This window comes from Uloborus diversus, chromosome 3 (assembly GCF_026930045.1).
Source record: "Uloborus diversus isolate 005 chromosome 3, Udiv.v.3.1, whole genome shotgun sequence".
NCBI classification, from domain to species: domain Eukaryota; kingdom Metazoa; phylum Arthropoda; class Arachnida; order Araneae; family Uloboridae; genus Uloborus; species Uloborus diversus.
In genome coordinates this window covers 104,695,469-104,709,762 of record NC_072733.1, presented here as the reverse complement: position 1 = coordinate 104,709,762, position 14,294 = coordinate 104,695,469, and the positions used below count along the sequence as shown (strand labels likewise).

Below are 14,294 nucleotides of genomic sequence, written 5' to 3'. Positions count from 1 at the left end.
ATTGCTAATTTATTCAGAGTGGTTTCATTTTTGGACTTTTTGCATTGTTTATGGGTTTTCTTGGAAAATTTATTACTTAACAGTTTTTTCCTGATAGAATTATACAATAAGTTCTGCCTCCAGATGTCATTTTATCTTTTTTGTATTGTTTAATTTCTATTTTTTGATATTTATACTATCTCCTGTTCCACAGTGTTGCTTTTCTCGGATGACTTTTCATCCAGAAGCTTACACTTCTTTGCATTGAAAAAGGTGTTCCTTGTAACACCGAAACACGTGTCTGTAATATTTTGCAATTTTTGTGCTTTATGACGTTGGATTACTTATTTTTTGAATATTATTCTTAGTCCACTTTTTACATTTTTAAATGAAAAATTTTGAAGCATTTTGGATATCAATGGACTGTGCATTTGAAGCACAAATAAATCATGTGGTTTTTGCGTATCGTCTGCGGGCATTTTCTTCTTGTTCATTTATCCGATTCTATCAGTCCGTATTTTTTTCTGTAGAGCTGTGGATGATGGACGACCCTTGTTTGGATGCGTTATTTGTACCGTATTTTCACCAGATATATTGTCCTTGAATTCAGCTTTTAATAAGGCATTTGCTATGTATGACCTAAAGTCTGTAAGTGGCATTTTTGTGTTATTAGCAATTCATTTTTGTGTTATTAGCAATTCTACGTAGCTTCCATGAATTCACAATCACACTATCAATAATATTTGTAAATAATGGCCACCAGCATTTTTTGCTTTGAATTCTGATCTGGTAATTTGCTATAGCATTGTCATACAGGTCAATGCCTCCCATATATTTATGTAGTCCAAAATAAAGTTCAGTTGTGAAATAGAAATTTCCTTTTGTTCACTGCCGCTATACGTTTCGTATTTACAATTGGCAAAACAGTCCCGTTATTGGTAACAATCGTCGCTACAGCATTGTCGTTCTATTTGATAGCCAATGTCTTCGCATCCTTGTTGAATGCAAAATCATAGGAAACCCAAGGTTTTTTTTTTTCATATTTTTGGAGTCATCCAATACACATCCAGCAAAGCGATTTTTGCGAGCTGTTCCAGATGCAAAAAAAAACTTTTCTTTCAAAATTTCAAATAAACTGATGGAAGAAAAAAAGTAATCAAAATATATTTTGCGCATTTCATGTTTTAGACCAACGTTAAGTAATTTCAGAACAACACTTGTTCCTAATGGCATTTTTTGTTGATTACTGCTAGTCTCAGCATCTCCACACGGAATGAATTGGAACAAGTATCCGTCTGATGAGCACAAACACCAAAGTTTGAATCCAAACCTTACTGGCTTTCCCTTTATGAACATTTTTGATGAATGCCTTCCAAAATAAGGCACCATCTCTTCATCAATTGACAAATTTTGAGCAAAGATTCCAAATTGTAGATACTTTTTTTTTTATATGCAGGAAAAATGGGCGTAATTTAGCGAACTTGTCTGTTTTATCAAGGCAAGAGTTATCGGATAAATGGATATTTTGTTTTATGTTTTTAAACCTGATTTGACTTGTGCTTTTCCGAATTATTGGCAGTCCTTTATCCTCATCCAAAGACCAGTACATATCTACTTGGGGAAGAGAATAGTATCCAGAAAGAATTAGTATGCCTGAAAATCTTTTCAAGTCGGTTGCAGAAAATTGGAAATCGTGACTATTATTGTCATTAGCATATTTTTTTTGAAAAAGCAACTATTTCATTAAGAATTTCTTTATCCATAAACATCTCAAATATATCAATTGGTGACTTTCCATCAAGTTTTTGAAGCAGCATTTCAGATTTCTCTTTTTCATCGGATGAGGGTGAAGTAGAATACGTTGGATGAACGTTTTTTTTCCCATTTAGGAACTACTTTTGATTTCTTCTGCTTCCTATTTTCTCTAGTTGCTTTTGATTTGTTCACTTTTTACGCTTTTTGTGCTTTATTATTTGTTTATATTCACTGTTTATTTTCATTCTTTGAGGTGTACAAAAGTCTTTACTTTCTTCATTTTCAGATTCTTCCGTTAACTTTTCATTTACTATATCATTTTTTGAATGTATCTCAAAAGTACCCAGAAATATCCTTTTCTAGTGGTTGCTCAGCAAGGAAATTAATATCCATGTGTTCTTCATCTGTAACACTGTCTACTTTAGAAGGAATATACACTACATCAACAGTATCATTAATATCACTAGTATCAGATTCATCTAACAACATCGCCATATCTTCTTGAATTGTCAACGCTCGCCATCTATAAGCCAATAGAAAATATTAAATCTTAACGTAAACTAAAATCCAAGTATTATTTATATTTATACACAAAAATATGTTTACAAAATCACTAAGAAAACTGGCGTAAATTACTCGTAACAGCAAAATTCGGAATCACATGCAATTTCCATAACGCACAATGTTTTACAGCAATGCGCACCTTTCTTGATAGCCAAAGAAATAAGTCAATCAGCTCTAGACATCAAGTTCTGACATCTATTAGACAAATTTAAATGAAATAACAACAATTAGCAAAAAAAAAAGTATGATTCCTTGCATAAAAACTAGGTTTTCAATTTTTGCTTATTGTTCATGCATTCGGCCAATGGTGCATTTACGCACCATTAAATTTGAGTAACGATTTATAAGTTTTTTTATGACATTATTTTTATTTTATCTATAGAATTTACAACTTTAACCCATTATAAGAACGTGTGATTAATCTCAAGTGGATTAATTATACAATTTCAAAAAGTCGAATTTCACAGTTAAGGTAAAAAACAAGCATATTTTGAAATTTTCTCTAAAGAAAGTACTTGCTTTAAATGAATTACTATTATTTTATAGATGCCTTCAAAACCTTTTAAAAGAGCATAAAAATTAAATTTGTAAAAAATATACGAAACAGCGTTAATTTAAAATTTCTTTATTGAAATGGTGCGTATACACACCTTTGGCCGAAAATGGGTTAATTTTAATACAAAGGGATGGTATTTAAACCAGAATTTGACTCCGTGACTCACGTTACAAAAAAACAGGAACTCAAATTTTGTGGATTACTAAAAACCTAAAATTTCTGCTCTTTCAGAATAAAAATATGTGAAAAAAGTATATCATGGAACAAAATACCTCTCTAAGTTATGATGTATACAAAAATTTCATTAATTCTACACTTGTTGATTATGTCTACCATTGTTTTGAGTGTGACTCACGTTACACTGTTTCGTGACTTGTATTACTTTTCCCACTTTATTCTTTAATGTTCAGGTATTACTGATTTCTTTTTCTGATTTTTTTTTTTTTGTAAATTTTGATGCAATTTTACTTGGTTTCAATGTAGGTTAATGCTTAATTCCCTATTTTAGTAAGTAAATAAATAAAAAAATTTCATTTTAAATTAAAAGTTAATAAATGTTAAAGTAGGTTAAAGCTGGTGAAAATCACGTATATAAATAAAAAAAAAAGGTATTCTGTAGGAAGAGCAGTAGTACAAGTGTGAAATATCATCTTAAATTTATAAAAAGTTTAGATTCTAGTGTATGAATCAGTTTAGAGTCTAAAATATTTTTTCCTTGTTACCATGCCAATTCTAGTGTTTTTCTGTTGGTTGCGTTGTAGTGATTTCAAATTCTACATTGATCTTGACACAACTGGTAACTTTTACAGGTTACAATCAGGGCTGCCAAGTTTCTGCCGGGGCGGTTAAAACCACTGGTAGAAACCGGTTAAAACCGGCATGGCAAAAACCACTTTCTGCCGCATTTTTGGCAGAAACTGGCAGAAACTCTCAAAATGACAAAAAAAAAAAAAAAAATTGACAGACAGTAGAAAATGCATGGAAAAAATAATTGTTAACCAAAGCACAGTTTAATTTACAACATTACCTTAATTCAGAATCAAATGTTACATTGTTTGGACCCTGCAGTTGCTTCTTGGAAAAGGCGGTTCCAAAAATCTAAATAGTTTCTCAATTTAATATGCACGAATGAGAAACTTTAGAATATTCTTGCAACATAAGAGCTAGCAGGCAATGCATCAAGGAACAAGCAATATTCATAAAACTTTCAAATTGTATATATTTTTTAAACTGGTCCCTCATGTAGTAACTAGGGTAGTGGTAAAAATTCAACTGGAAAAATGAGTTTCGAGAAGTGGGGCCAATTTGTTTTACAAAGCTGTGATATTAGGTACAAAATCTAGATTAATATTGGGAAGTAAAATTTGATTTTCTTCTTGAAGCACATGATAATTTTAATCACAAGCAACTTAGATGAAGCTTATTTGCGAGCAAATTACAAACAGTAATGCCAGTTTAATTCTGTATGTCACTCCTCTATCCTAAGAACCCATATGATTTTCGTCCTTTGTTAGATTAATCCAAATATTAGGAGCATCAGCAATTGAAAAGTTCCCTTTCTGAACTTAATCAAGGGTACTAGCATAACATTTTATTTTTTACAATGATGAAATGAAGTTTGATTTTTTAGTTTAAGCAAATATCATTTAGTAAGTAGTTTAGTTTTTTAAAACGATTTTAAGTTTTTGCCGGTTTTAAACGGTTATAACCAGTTTCTGCCACTGGCACAGCAAAAACTAGTTTCTGCCGGCAGAAAGCCAACCCTGGTTACAATACACTATTACATTTCAGATGATGCCAATCATCACATTCAATATTACGTAATGGTTGTAATAACTGTTGGGTGTTAGAAGTAGTCTCTTCAAAGAATTTACTTTTCTCGACTACAACTGATGAAGAATGGATTTTAAACTTCTCAAATAGGAATAAATAAGGTGTCGTTCTTGATTTTTCGAATTTTTCCATCCTACATTTTTTTTCTCCCTCAAACTAATCTGGTTAAATAGTTATTTTCATGAAATTCTTAGATTGAGCCTAGATTTAATTGGGATAACGAATTTTCTTTGGGTGAGTTTTTCTGGCACTGAAACATTCTTCTCAAATCCATATTGCATTTACTGCTGAATAACATTCTCACAACTAGAGCTTTGCGATGAGGCGAGTTGAACAAAGTTTGCTTTACTTTTGCTGATGCCTTTCCTTGTATACTAACACATTTGTGTACTTTTAAAGAAGCGATTTTGCGATTTTGAAGAAGTCTGAATTTAGCCACTTTTTTCCCCTTGAAAGTTTTCTTCCTTTACTTTTCAACTCATCTTGATTTGCTCAACCCAACTTCTTTAGTTTTTCAGTTTTCCTCTTCCCATAACTCATACTTTCGGAGACAATGTTTCTGTTAATATGATTACGATTTTTTCGGCAACTTTTCTAACATTCTGCTGTTACTGATGTCTTAGTTTAAAAACTTCTTTTATGTTGTAAGAAAAAGCCCTTTCGAGCTACAGAAGACAAAAATGTTCATGTGTAACATATTAGAAATCTGAGGGCCAAAAAAGTGAATCTTGCAATAATTAAAACATTATAAAACAATTGACTAAATAAAGTTATGCTATTTAATTAATGTCTGTAGGCATGTGTGTAAATGCTAACCTCCTATTAGCTCCTAGAATAGCATTAGGATACATTATATACCATTAAGAAGTCAATGTTATCTTGTATTGGCTGTGAAGGACATTTCGCGTGACTCACGTTACAAGATAAATATACTTATTTTCAAAACAAAAGCTAAAAAAAATCAAATTGCTCTATAATTTCTTTTTAGTTATGTAATTGAGTAGAAGAAACAGTAGAATTGTTTTAATTTAAAAGCTATGAAATTTATAAATATTAAAAAATTTACTTTTTCGTGACTCACGTTACATAGAATTCAATGATTTAACAATCAACTTCTTTCAAATATTTTAAGGAGAAATTTTAAAACATACTGCAATAGTTGTCTTCTTATGGAATGAATCTTTCAGAAAAAATGTAATTGGTTAGCAGAAACAGGCCAAAATAATAAAAATATGCTGGTTTAAAATTGATTCTAGCAGAGAGAAAATTCACCCGAATGTGAGCTCATAAAACGAGCTCCCCTACGAACAGAAAATGGGACACCTGGAGTTACTTGATTCTAACTTGTAAACTTTAGTTAATACAGGGAACATACAAAAAAAAGTTCGCATTTTTCAAGATTTTTTTTAACACCTAGTTCTCATGTTTTGTGGAATTGCCCATTCAAATGACATAAAGACTTGGACCTTTTACTTCTTTGTGCAGTGAAAAGAATGCATTGTCTTCCCAAAAAAGTTATCACTCAAATTTCATCAACACAAATTTCCTTTTTAATTTCTTCTAAAGTAATTTTAACTATTTTTTTTTTCATGATATCTAAACACATTTTTATGTGAACTTGTAGGCTACTAAAAAATATACTTTGAAAGTCTCAGAATCCTTTTTTGATTAGTTTTATCATGACATTTATGTGTGTGTGTGTGTATGTACGTACCACTCATATCACAAAAACGGTTAGTGATTGAAAACAAAAATTTTGCATATGCGCCTTGTACGTCGTCAAGTTGTGCACTTCTCTTGTTGATTGCAATTAGCATTCCAAAAGAGCTGTTTCTTCATTCTTTGTGGCAAAAAAGTGTTAACAACTAAAAACGAAGTAGATTTATAATTATCTCCTACGCATGGATTAATCTGTCTCTATTAGTTGATGAATATTTCATGTCACTTGCTGAGCGTTGTTGACACTGATATCTCCATTCCTTTTTATTACATTACTGTATGCAGCTAATGAAATTTTCCGGGTGTCAAATACTTCATTTTAAAATTTTAATCCAATTTTTTTTTTTTTTTTTGAAAAATGTTTTAAAATATGATAAAGCACTTCAAATTAAATGAAGCCTCCAAATTTTGAGACTTGGATTTTCCAGCTGTACATGATGAAATTTTTTTATTACAGTCGAACTTGCTAATAACGAGATCGAAGGGAACATAATATTTGCTCCTTATAACCAAATGCTCATAAAAATCGGGTTTGTGAAAAAGTCATAAATATTCATACATATTTGATTTGTCTGTTTTATTTTTGAATATTCCAAGAAAGTCTTAATTTGTTTTGAAGTGTCTTATTCTATCCTTCGTGTATTGTTTTTCAAGAAATATGCTACAGGCCCGAAAAACAACATCGCCATTAGCGCTCCTGGCTTTGATAAACGTTTGAAAATTATCTGCATATCAAGCCATTAAAGATGTTCAATTGTTCACAGTAGTTCAACTTCTAACCCTTTACAATAGTTCTTATAATAGTATTTGTTTTCATTTTTTTTACATCTGGATTAGTTTGAATTTGAACTGCAATATTGTTGAAAGTATTTCGGAAATGATATTACTGGCGTCAACAAACATACAACTTTCAAATGCTTCTCTACTCATAAATTTAAAAAAAACAAAAAAAACTGCTATCATCACTTGTTTATGAACATTCGATTGACTTTGGGATGTTAAATGATCTGTTTTCATGAAAGAATGAGTTGAACTAGAAGTGGAAATTCTTTGAATCAAGAAAATATTGCTTGATTTTAGCCGGGTTTGCTCGTTAAAAGCAAGTTATGCTCCCATAGACTATTTCCAAATTCTTTGTGAAATCCGGGTTCTCGTTGAATCGGGGCTCGTTATAAGCAAGTTCGATCGTACCTTATTTCCAAGACAACAATATGCAGCTAACCCAGTGTGTCACTTACAGTCTAATAGAGTTGACAGATTAGAATGTAAATTCCTACTTTTTGATTACGTATTTTTTCACTCCTTGTTAAAAATTTATGGGAAAATTGTCTTTAATTGGAATTAGAAAATAACTATTTGTGAATTTTTTTTTCAAATCTTTTTCTTTACCGTCCTTGAACGAAAAGAAACAAGCATAAATTTACGAAGATTTCTACCGAGTAGATCTCGATTTTCACACATTCATACATACAGATATTTTTTTGCGATTTTATTTTATACTCTGTATAGGTGACTAATTGTTGAAATGGAAGCAATAATATCTAAAACATATTGAAAATTTAACTCTTTTGATAATCAACCTTTAACTAACGTTGAGGTTACCATATGTCTGTATTTGTTAGAGCTTATTTAAACCTGCTTCAAAACGTAACATTGTTGCTCCAAAATGGCTTTTTATCTACCCCAAAGGTGTTCCTAAATCATGCTCAACCACTTGCGCCACTACACTAACAAAAACTTTAATAATATGAACATAAAGGGGACAACATCTACTACTCTCACACACCGGCATTGCCCTCAAGTTTTCAAAAGTACTGCACATTCACAGTGGCTTATGCATGATATAATAAGCACAAAGAGAAGACAGTGTCCACAGGCTGAAATTAGTTCTTAACAAAGCTGAACTGAGAAATAGGTAGCTATCCAAACATAATAGTATTTGGATATGAATTAATAATGCACCACAGCTGATAATTCTTCTTATATTTTGATAAAAAACTTGCTTGCAATTGAAGGGGGAAAAATCCCAACAGGCTAATAAGATGAACTTATAACATTGTTTATTTCTTTACAATGCTCAGACTATTTTTGGGATGATAATATGATAATTCTTCTTTCTCTCTCTTTTCAAGTAGGAGAAATGACTGCCAACCACAAGTTTAGATATTTAATGAGTGGCACAGTTAAGATGTTTCTGAACACATTTGCACTAATAAGACACATTTCAGACATATATATATTCACTTTTTTTCCAAATTTTTTAGCTTTAGTTTTTTTCAATTTTTGTGTATTTGAATATAAGAAACCTTTATGTATCATAATATGAAGTATCAACTTTTAAAAAAGTTTTTTTTTTATTTAAAAATATTTATTTGTACATGTTGCAGGTGTGACTGTATGGTTACACCCTCAAGTACAATTTTTTTCCCTAGAAAGTCGATGCTGCATGTTATGATACGAAATGGTTCCTTATATTCAAATGTATAAAAATCAAAAGTCAAAGTTTCAAATTCCAGGAATAAAGTGAATATATGCATAAAAAATGTCACTTGTACAAACAAATTGAGCAGTGTATGTAAAATGTTTAGGATCTAGACCTAATATGAGGTTTAATTATTCATTTATTTTTCTCAGTTGGAACAAATGTGCCTTAGAAAGAATTTCTCTGTAACACTAGCTTTAAGCAAAATATATTATGGCCCTTATATACTATTTTATTTACATAAATTAAAAGATTGCTTTAGAAGATTAGCTTCTTGTTTTATTTCAGCCAAGGTCCTTAAGAAATGTTTCAAAACAGGATTCACCTCAAATGGCAAGCCATGGCCCCTCATCAAAACAAAATCTCACCCCTAGTCCAATTAGTTCCTCTGCGCCTCAAATGAAAGAAAAGTTCAGCTTGTATGGATACCAACCATTTCAACATACGTACATAACTCATGCTCAATTGAAAGCAAGAGAAGAGTCCCAAACCTCTTCCAGGTAAAAATAATTTTCGATAAAATTCTTTTTGCAGCTTTAATCACTTTGATACCCAAAAATTGGTCTAGTTGTGGACTTGTTCATGAAAGCTCTTAAAAGGGCTTTATTTTTTCCTTGAAATTAATATACCAGCCTAACCAACTTAGTTGGACTGATAGCCTATTGCTGGTCAACTATTTTATATCATCGTTTTCAACTAAGAATGCTTGCTAGCTATTTCATTTGATTTCTATTTCAGTTACACAATTATGTATGTAGTTCTCAATTGTATTTATAGAAACCAGTAGTTTTTAATACATTTTTAGTATGCTGTAGTATATGAAATATTTTAAATGAAAATGAAAAATCAGACCTAAGAAGATTTACTGTTGTACAGGGTGTTCACGGGCTCTCAAAAGTCCCTATGAAAGCCCTATTTTGTAGTCAAAAGTCCTAAAAATTAATCAAAGGCCCCCCCCCTATTTTTTAGGTATTATGTCATATATATATATATATATATATATAAAATCTTTTTTCACATGTGTGTTTAGCCCAATGTTTTCCTGAATGTTAGCTTATTAGGAACTGGACATCCTTCATTTACCTTTTAGTGTAATTTTTGGTCTTTTGACCCTAGGATGAAGCTTCCTTTGCTGAGGAGTTCCAATTTCATCTATGCAATTAATTTATTTTGTTATGTAACCTTGTATTCTTGTGTGTGTGTATATATATATATATATATATATATTTATATATATATATATATATATATATATATATATATATATATATATATATATATATATATATATATATATATAAAGAAACACTATCATATATTGTATTTATAATCTGGACAAGTCAACCAAAATGAACTTCACTACTCAGTTCAATAGGCGCCACAGGCTGCTCTATGATGCTGGTAGACAACACCTTTGATAGCAATATAAGGATTGAACAAGAAAGAAAAATACTTTTAAAAGAGGGGAAAAAATGAAAAATTCCCAAAATACCCTGGGGTCTCATCAGGGGGTACTCCCCAAGGGTAGGGAAAAACCATGAGATGTTTTGTGAGTGCTGCTGGCGAAAATGCCTAAAAAAGCAGCACTAGTCCCCGAAATCTCACAAAACAAGCAATTGGGGTACTGAAAGTCCAGAATATCAGCATGACATGAAATACAAACATTGAACCTTTTACAAACGAAAAATACAAGTTTTATCTATAGAAAATAGAACAATATTTAAGCTACAAGATTTATATAAAGAAAATAGAACAATATTTAAGCTACAAGATTTATATAAAGAAAATAGAACAATATTTAAACCAAAAGAGAAACAAAATTCATACCTTAACTCAAAATAAAAAGAAAGAACGTACAACCATCAAATTCATGGAACAGAAAATTCAAGGAACTGACAATTGACTATCGCTAGTCCTCCACAAGCCTGCAAATGAAATGCTTCGTAAGATGCTCTGGATATTGGTTTTCAGTTAGGGTAGCAGTTAAAATTCGAATCGCTGTTTTCAGATTTGTTTTATTATTGCATATTTTTTTATATCTAATAATTTGTGAAATGATTATATTTTTGAACACTTTTCTACTGACACAACTGTGAAAATGAATTAAAGAATACACTTTAAAATCAAAGAATACACTTTAAAATCAAAATCCTGATGTTTATCATACAACAGCTATACTGGGATTGATTTTGATTTTAAATTGTATTCTTTAATTCATTTTCACAGTTGTGTCAGTAGAAAAAGGTTCAAAAATATAATAATTTCACAAATTATTAGATATAAAAAAATATGCAATAATGAAACAAATCTGAAAACAGCGATTCAAATTTCAACTGCTACCCTAACTGAAAACCAATATCCGGAGCATCTTACGAAGCATTTTATTTGCAGGCTTGTGGAGGACTAGCGATAGTCAATTGTCAGTTCCTTGAATTTTCTGTTCCATGAATTTGATGGTTGTACGTTCTTTCTTTTTATTTTGAGTTCAGGTATGAATTTTGTTTCTCTTGTGGTTTAAATATTGTTCTATTTTCTTTATATAAATCTTGTAGCTTAAATATTGTTCTATTTTCTTTAGATAAAACTTGTATTTTTCGTTTGTAAAAGGTTCAATGTTTGTATTTCATGTCATGCTGATATTCTGGACTTTCAGTACCCCAATTGCTTGTTTTGTGAGATGTCGGGGACTAGTGCTGCTTTTTTAGGCATTTTCGACAGCAGCACTCACGAAACATCTCATGGTTTTTCCCTACCCTTGGGGAGTACCCCCTGATGAGGCTCCAGGGTATTTTGGGATTTTTTCATTTTTTCCTTCTTTTAAAAGAATTTTTCTTTCTTATTCAATCCTTATATTGTTATCAAATATATATATATATATATATATATATATATATATATATATATATATATATTAGGGTGGTCCTTATTTTTGAAGTTGCAGATATTTTACGCGACGCCCCCTCAATTTGTTCCATTATACAAATAAATGATCCCTGCAAAATTTTAAGTCAATCCATGATTATTAACACGTGCCCCTGGGGCCCCCTTTTTTGAGTTTCGAAGGGAAAATTGCGGATTTTCTCATTTTTATGTAAAAATAATTCTAACGTTTTATATTTAAAGAAATTTTGAACCTCAATAGGTGCTGCTACTTCCAGACCGACCATTCTCTCACCTTCATTCCGTAAAATTTAACATGTTACAGAGGGTACATGTACACCAATGGCCTTGGGTCAAACATACCGCTCTTCTGCGCTTGTTCGAACCAAGCAGCAGCGGAACGTTTCTTCCCACCAAGATGGACACAAGGGATTCTATAGGCCATTAATGAATGGCCTAGGCCATTAATTAATGATCTCTGAGAGCAACAAATTGCCTCCTCCAGGCTTTGAGGGTGTTGATTTACAAAATTCCCTGTGTATGTAATAGGTGTGGCAAATAGAGTTGAAAGGTTTCAATGCTATAAATATAAGTAATTGCAATTATATTTTAATTCGCTGTTCTTTAGTTATAAACATACATAAATGCTTATACAATTTTTAATTTTTAAAATATAAATTTCAAAAAATCCTCGATTACTCCTAACATAAAAATATACTGTATTTTCCATAGCTAAAATATAAATTTTAAAAAAATATCCAGATCAGAACAATGTAGAAATCTATACTTTAAATTAATTTTCTTCTACTTCAGTACATAGTCCTTTATTATCATCAAATTCTTGCGATTCACAAGATTTAGAAATCGAAATGGATATCTATCCTAAACTGTTGAACTTTTGTTTGCTATAGCTAGTCTACCTCAATGCAAAAAAGCTTGACAACTATTGATATCTGCTCGCCTTTCATCATGATTAGACAAATGCCATATTAGGGATAAAGATGTTGTTCATTTATTTACAGCCTGTATAGATGCAGTAAATTTGAATCCGAATGACCTAGTGATCAATGGTACATTCCTTAAGAGAGCAAGAGAAAATCTTCGAGACGTAAAATTAAATTTCATGAATTTAAATTTAGATTTTGTAGTTATTCACTGGGATACAAAGCTACATCCAAATGTAACTGGAACAAGATCGCCGACAGGATTACTGTGACAGCTTCAGGTCCTAATATTGAACAGCTACACGGAATTCCTTAGATATTTCTTCAGTTGCTTATGATATCTTATGTGATAGCTTTTTATTACTAACTGTTCTAGCTGTAGTGTTTGATACAACGACTTGCAATACCAATGAATTGTGCATGCAATTTTTTAGAGCAAATACTGAAAGGTGATGTATTACATTAGGATTGCCATCATCATGCACTTGAAATCGTACTGCAGAGTGTGTCCTTAAAGAAGTTCTTGCCTTTCTTAGTTCCAGATCAAATATTTGATTATTTAAGATCTTCAAAATTTTGTGGAAAGATCTCCATCATTCAGAACTTATGACATTTCAATCAAGTGCATATACCCCTTAAATTCTAAAAGACGAAGTTGATGACATAATATTTATTGTTCGTAAAAAGCGGAATTGAGAAAGATTACAGATAATTCTCATAACTTGTAATAATATTTCCTGGTGAATTTCCTCCTACAGTGATATGTTTTCGGCAACCTGGAGCTTATCCCTGAGCCACATGGGTGGAAAAAGGAATTTTTGTTCGAAAATTTTTATATTTAGGAAACAATTTAAATTGACCTTACATGAAAAGAAACCAAAGCTCTTCAATGCTGTTCTACAAAGCTGTTTTACAATTAAATGCTGTATGAAGATATGGTTTTTCGCAGCAACCCAATCGAGGCTACTTTGAATAATATGTCTGAAAAACTAGCAGCGTACAAAATGACGACAAACATGCAGCAGAAGCAGTGATTGGAATTTTTATAAATCACTTACGGTTTTAGGGGATAAACTAGCAACTTTATCCGTATTGGATGAAGGAATTAACTTTGAAGATAGGAAAACACTAGTCCAAAAAATGCTTGTGATATGGAAGACGTGTCTGATGACTGTTTAACAAATTTCAGATAACTCTAGATGATTTGGAATACTTTCTTGGTAAAGATCTTCCTCTTCATAGAATCAATTACGAGTCAATAAAACTGTTTGATAAGTTACAAATACTAGAAGATTTTTTTCTATTTGATCCTGATTCGCGGCGAAATGAAGAAAACTCTTTAGAGGGAAGAAAGATCGTTAAAATATTGAAAATTGTGAATGATACAACTGAAGGAGGAGCACAATTAATCGAAGAATTTTGCAGCTCGATTACCGAATATGAATCACAAAATCAATTTATTTTACAAACCGTTTAAGACTATTGGAAAAAAATACACACTATCGAGTAGTGATGGGCATAATCGAGATCTTTTGATAATCGAGATCTCGGGAATCGAGTACTTCTGATAATCGAGTGATTG

At 31.3% G+C, this 14,294-nt stretch overlaps 1 protein-coding gene across 2 annotated transcripts in view; it reads left to right on the top strand.

The window, feature by feature from the left end:
* LOC129218022 (probable JmjC domain-containing histone demethylation protein 2C) overlaps positions 1–14,294 on the top strand; it is a 76,505-nt gene that overhangs the window by 22,698 nt on the left and 39,513 nt on the right. For both annotated transcript variants that reach the window (XM_054852201.1, XM_054852200.1), the window contains exon 4: positions 9,177–9,388. In XM_054852201.1, the coding sequence (XP_054708176.1) occupies positions 9,177–9,388 (212 nt within the window). The remainder of the gene's footprint in view (positions 1–9,176; positions 9,389–14,294) is intronic.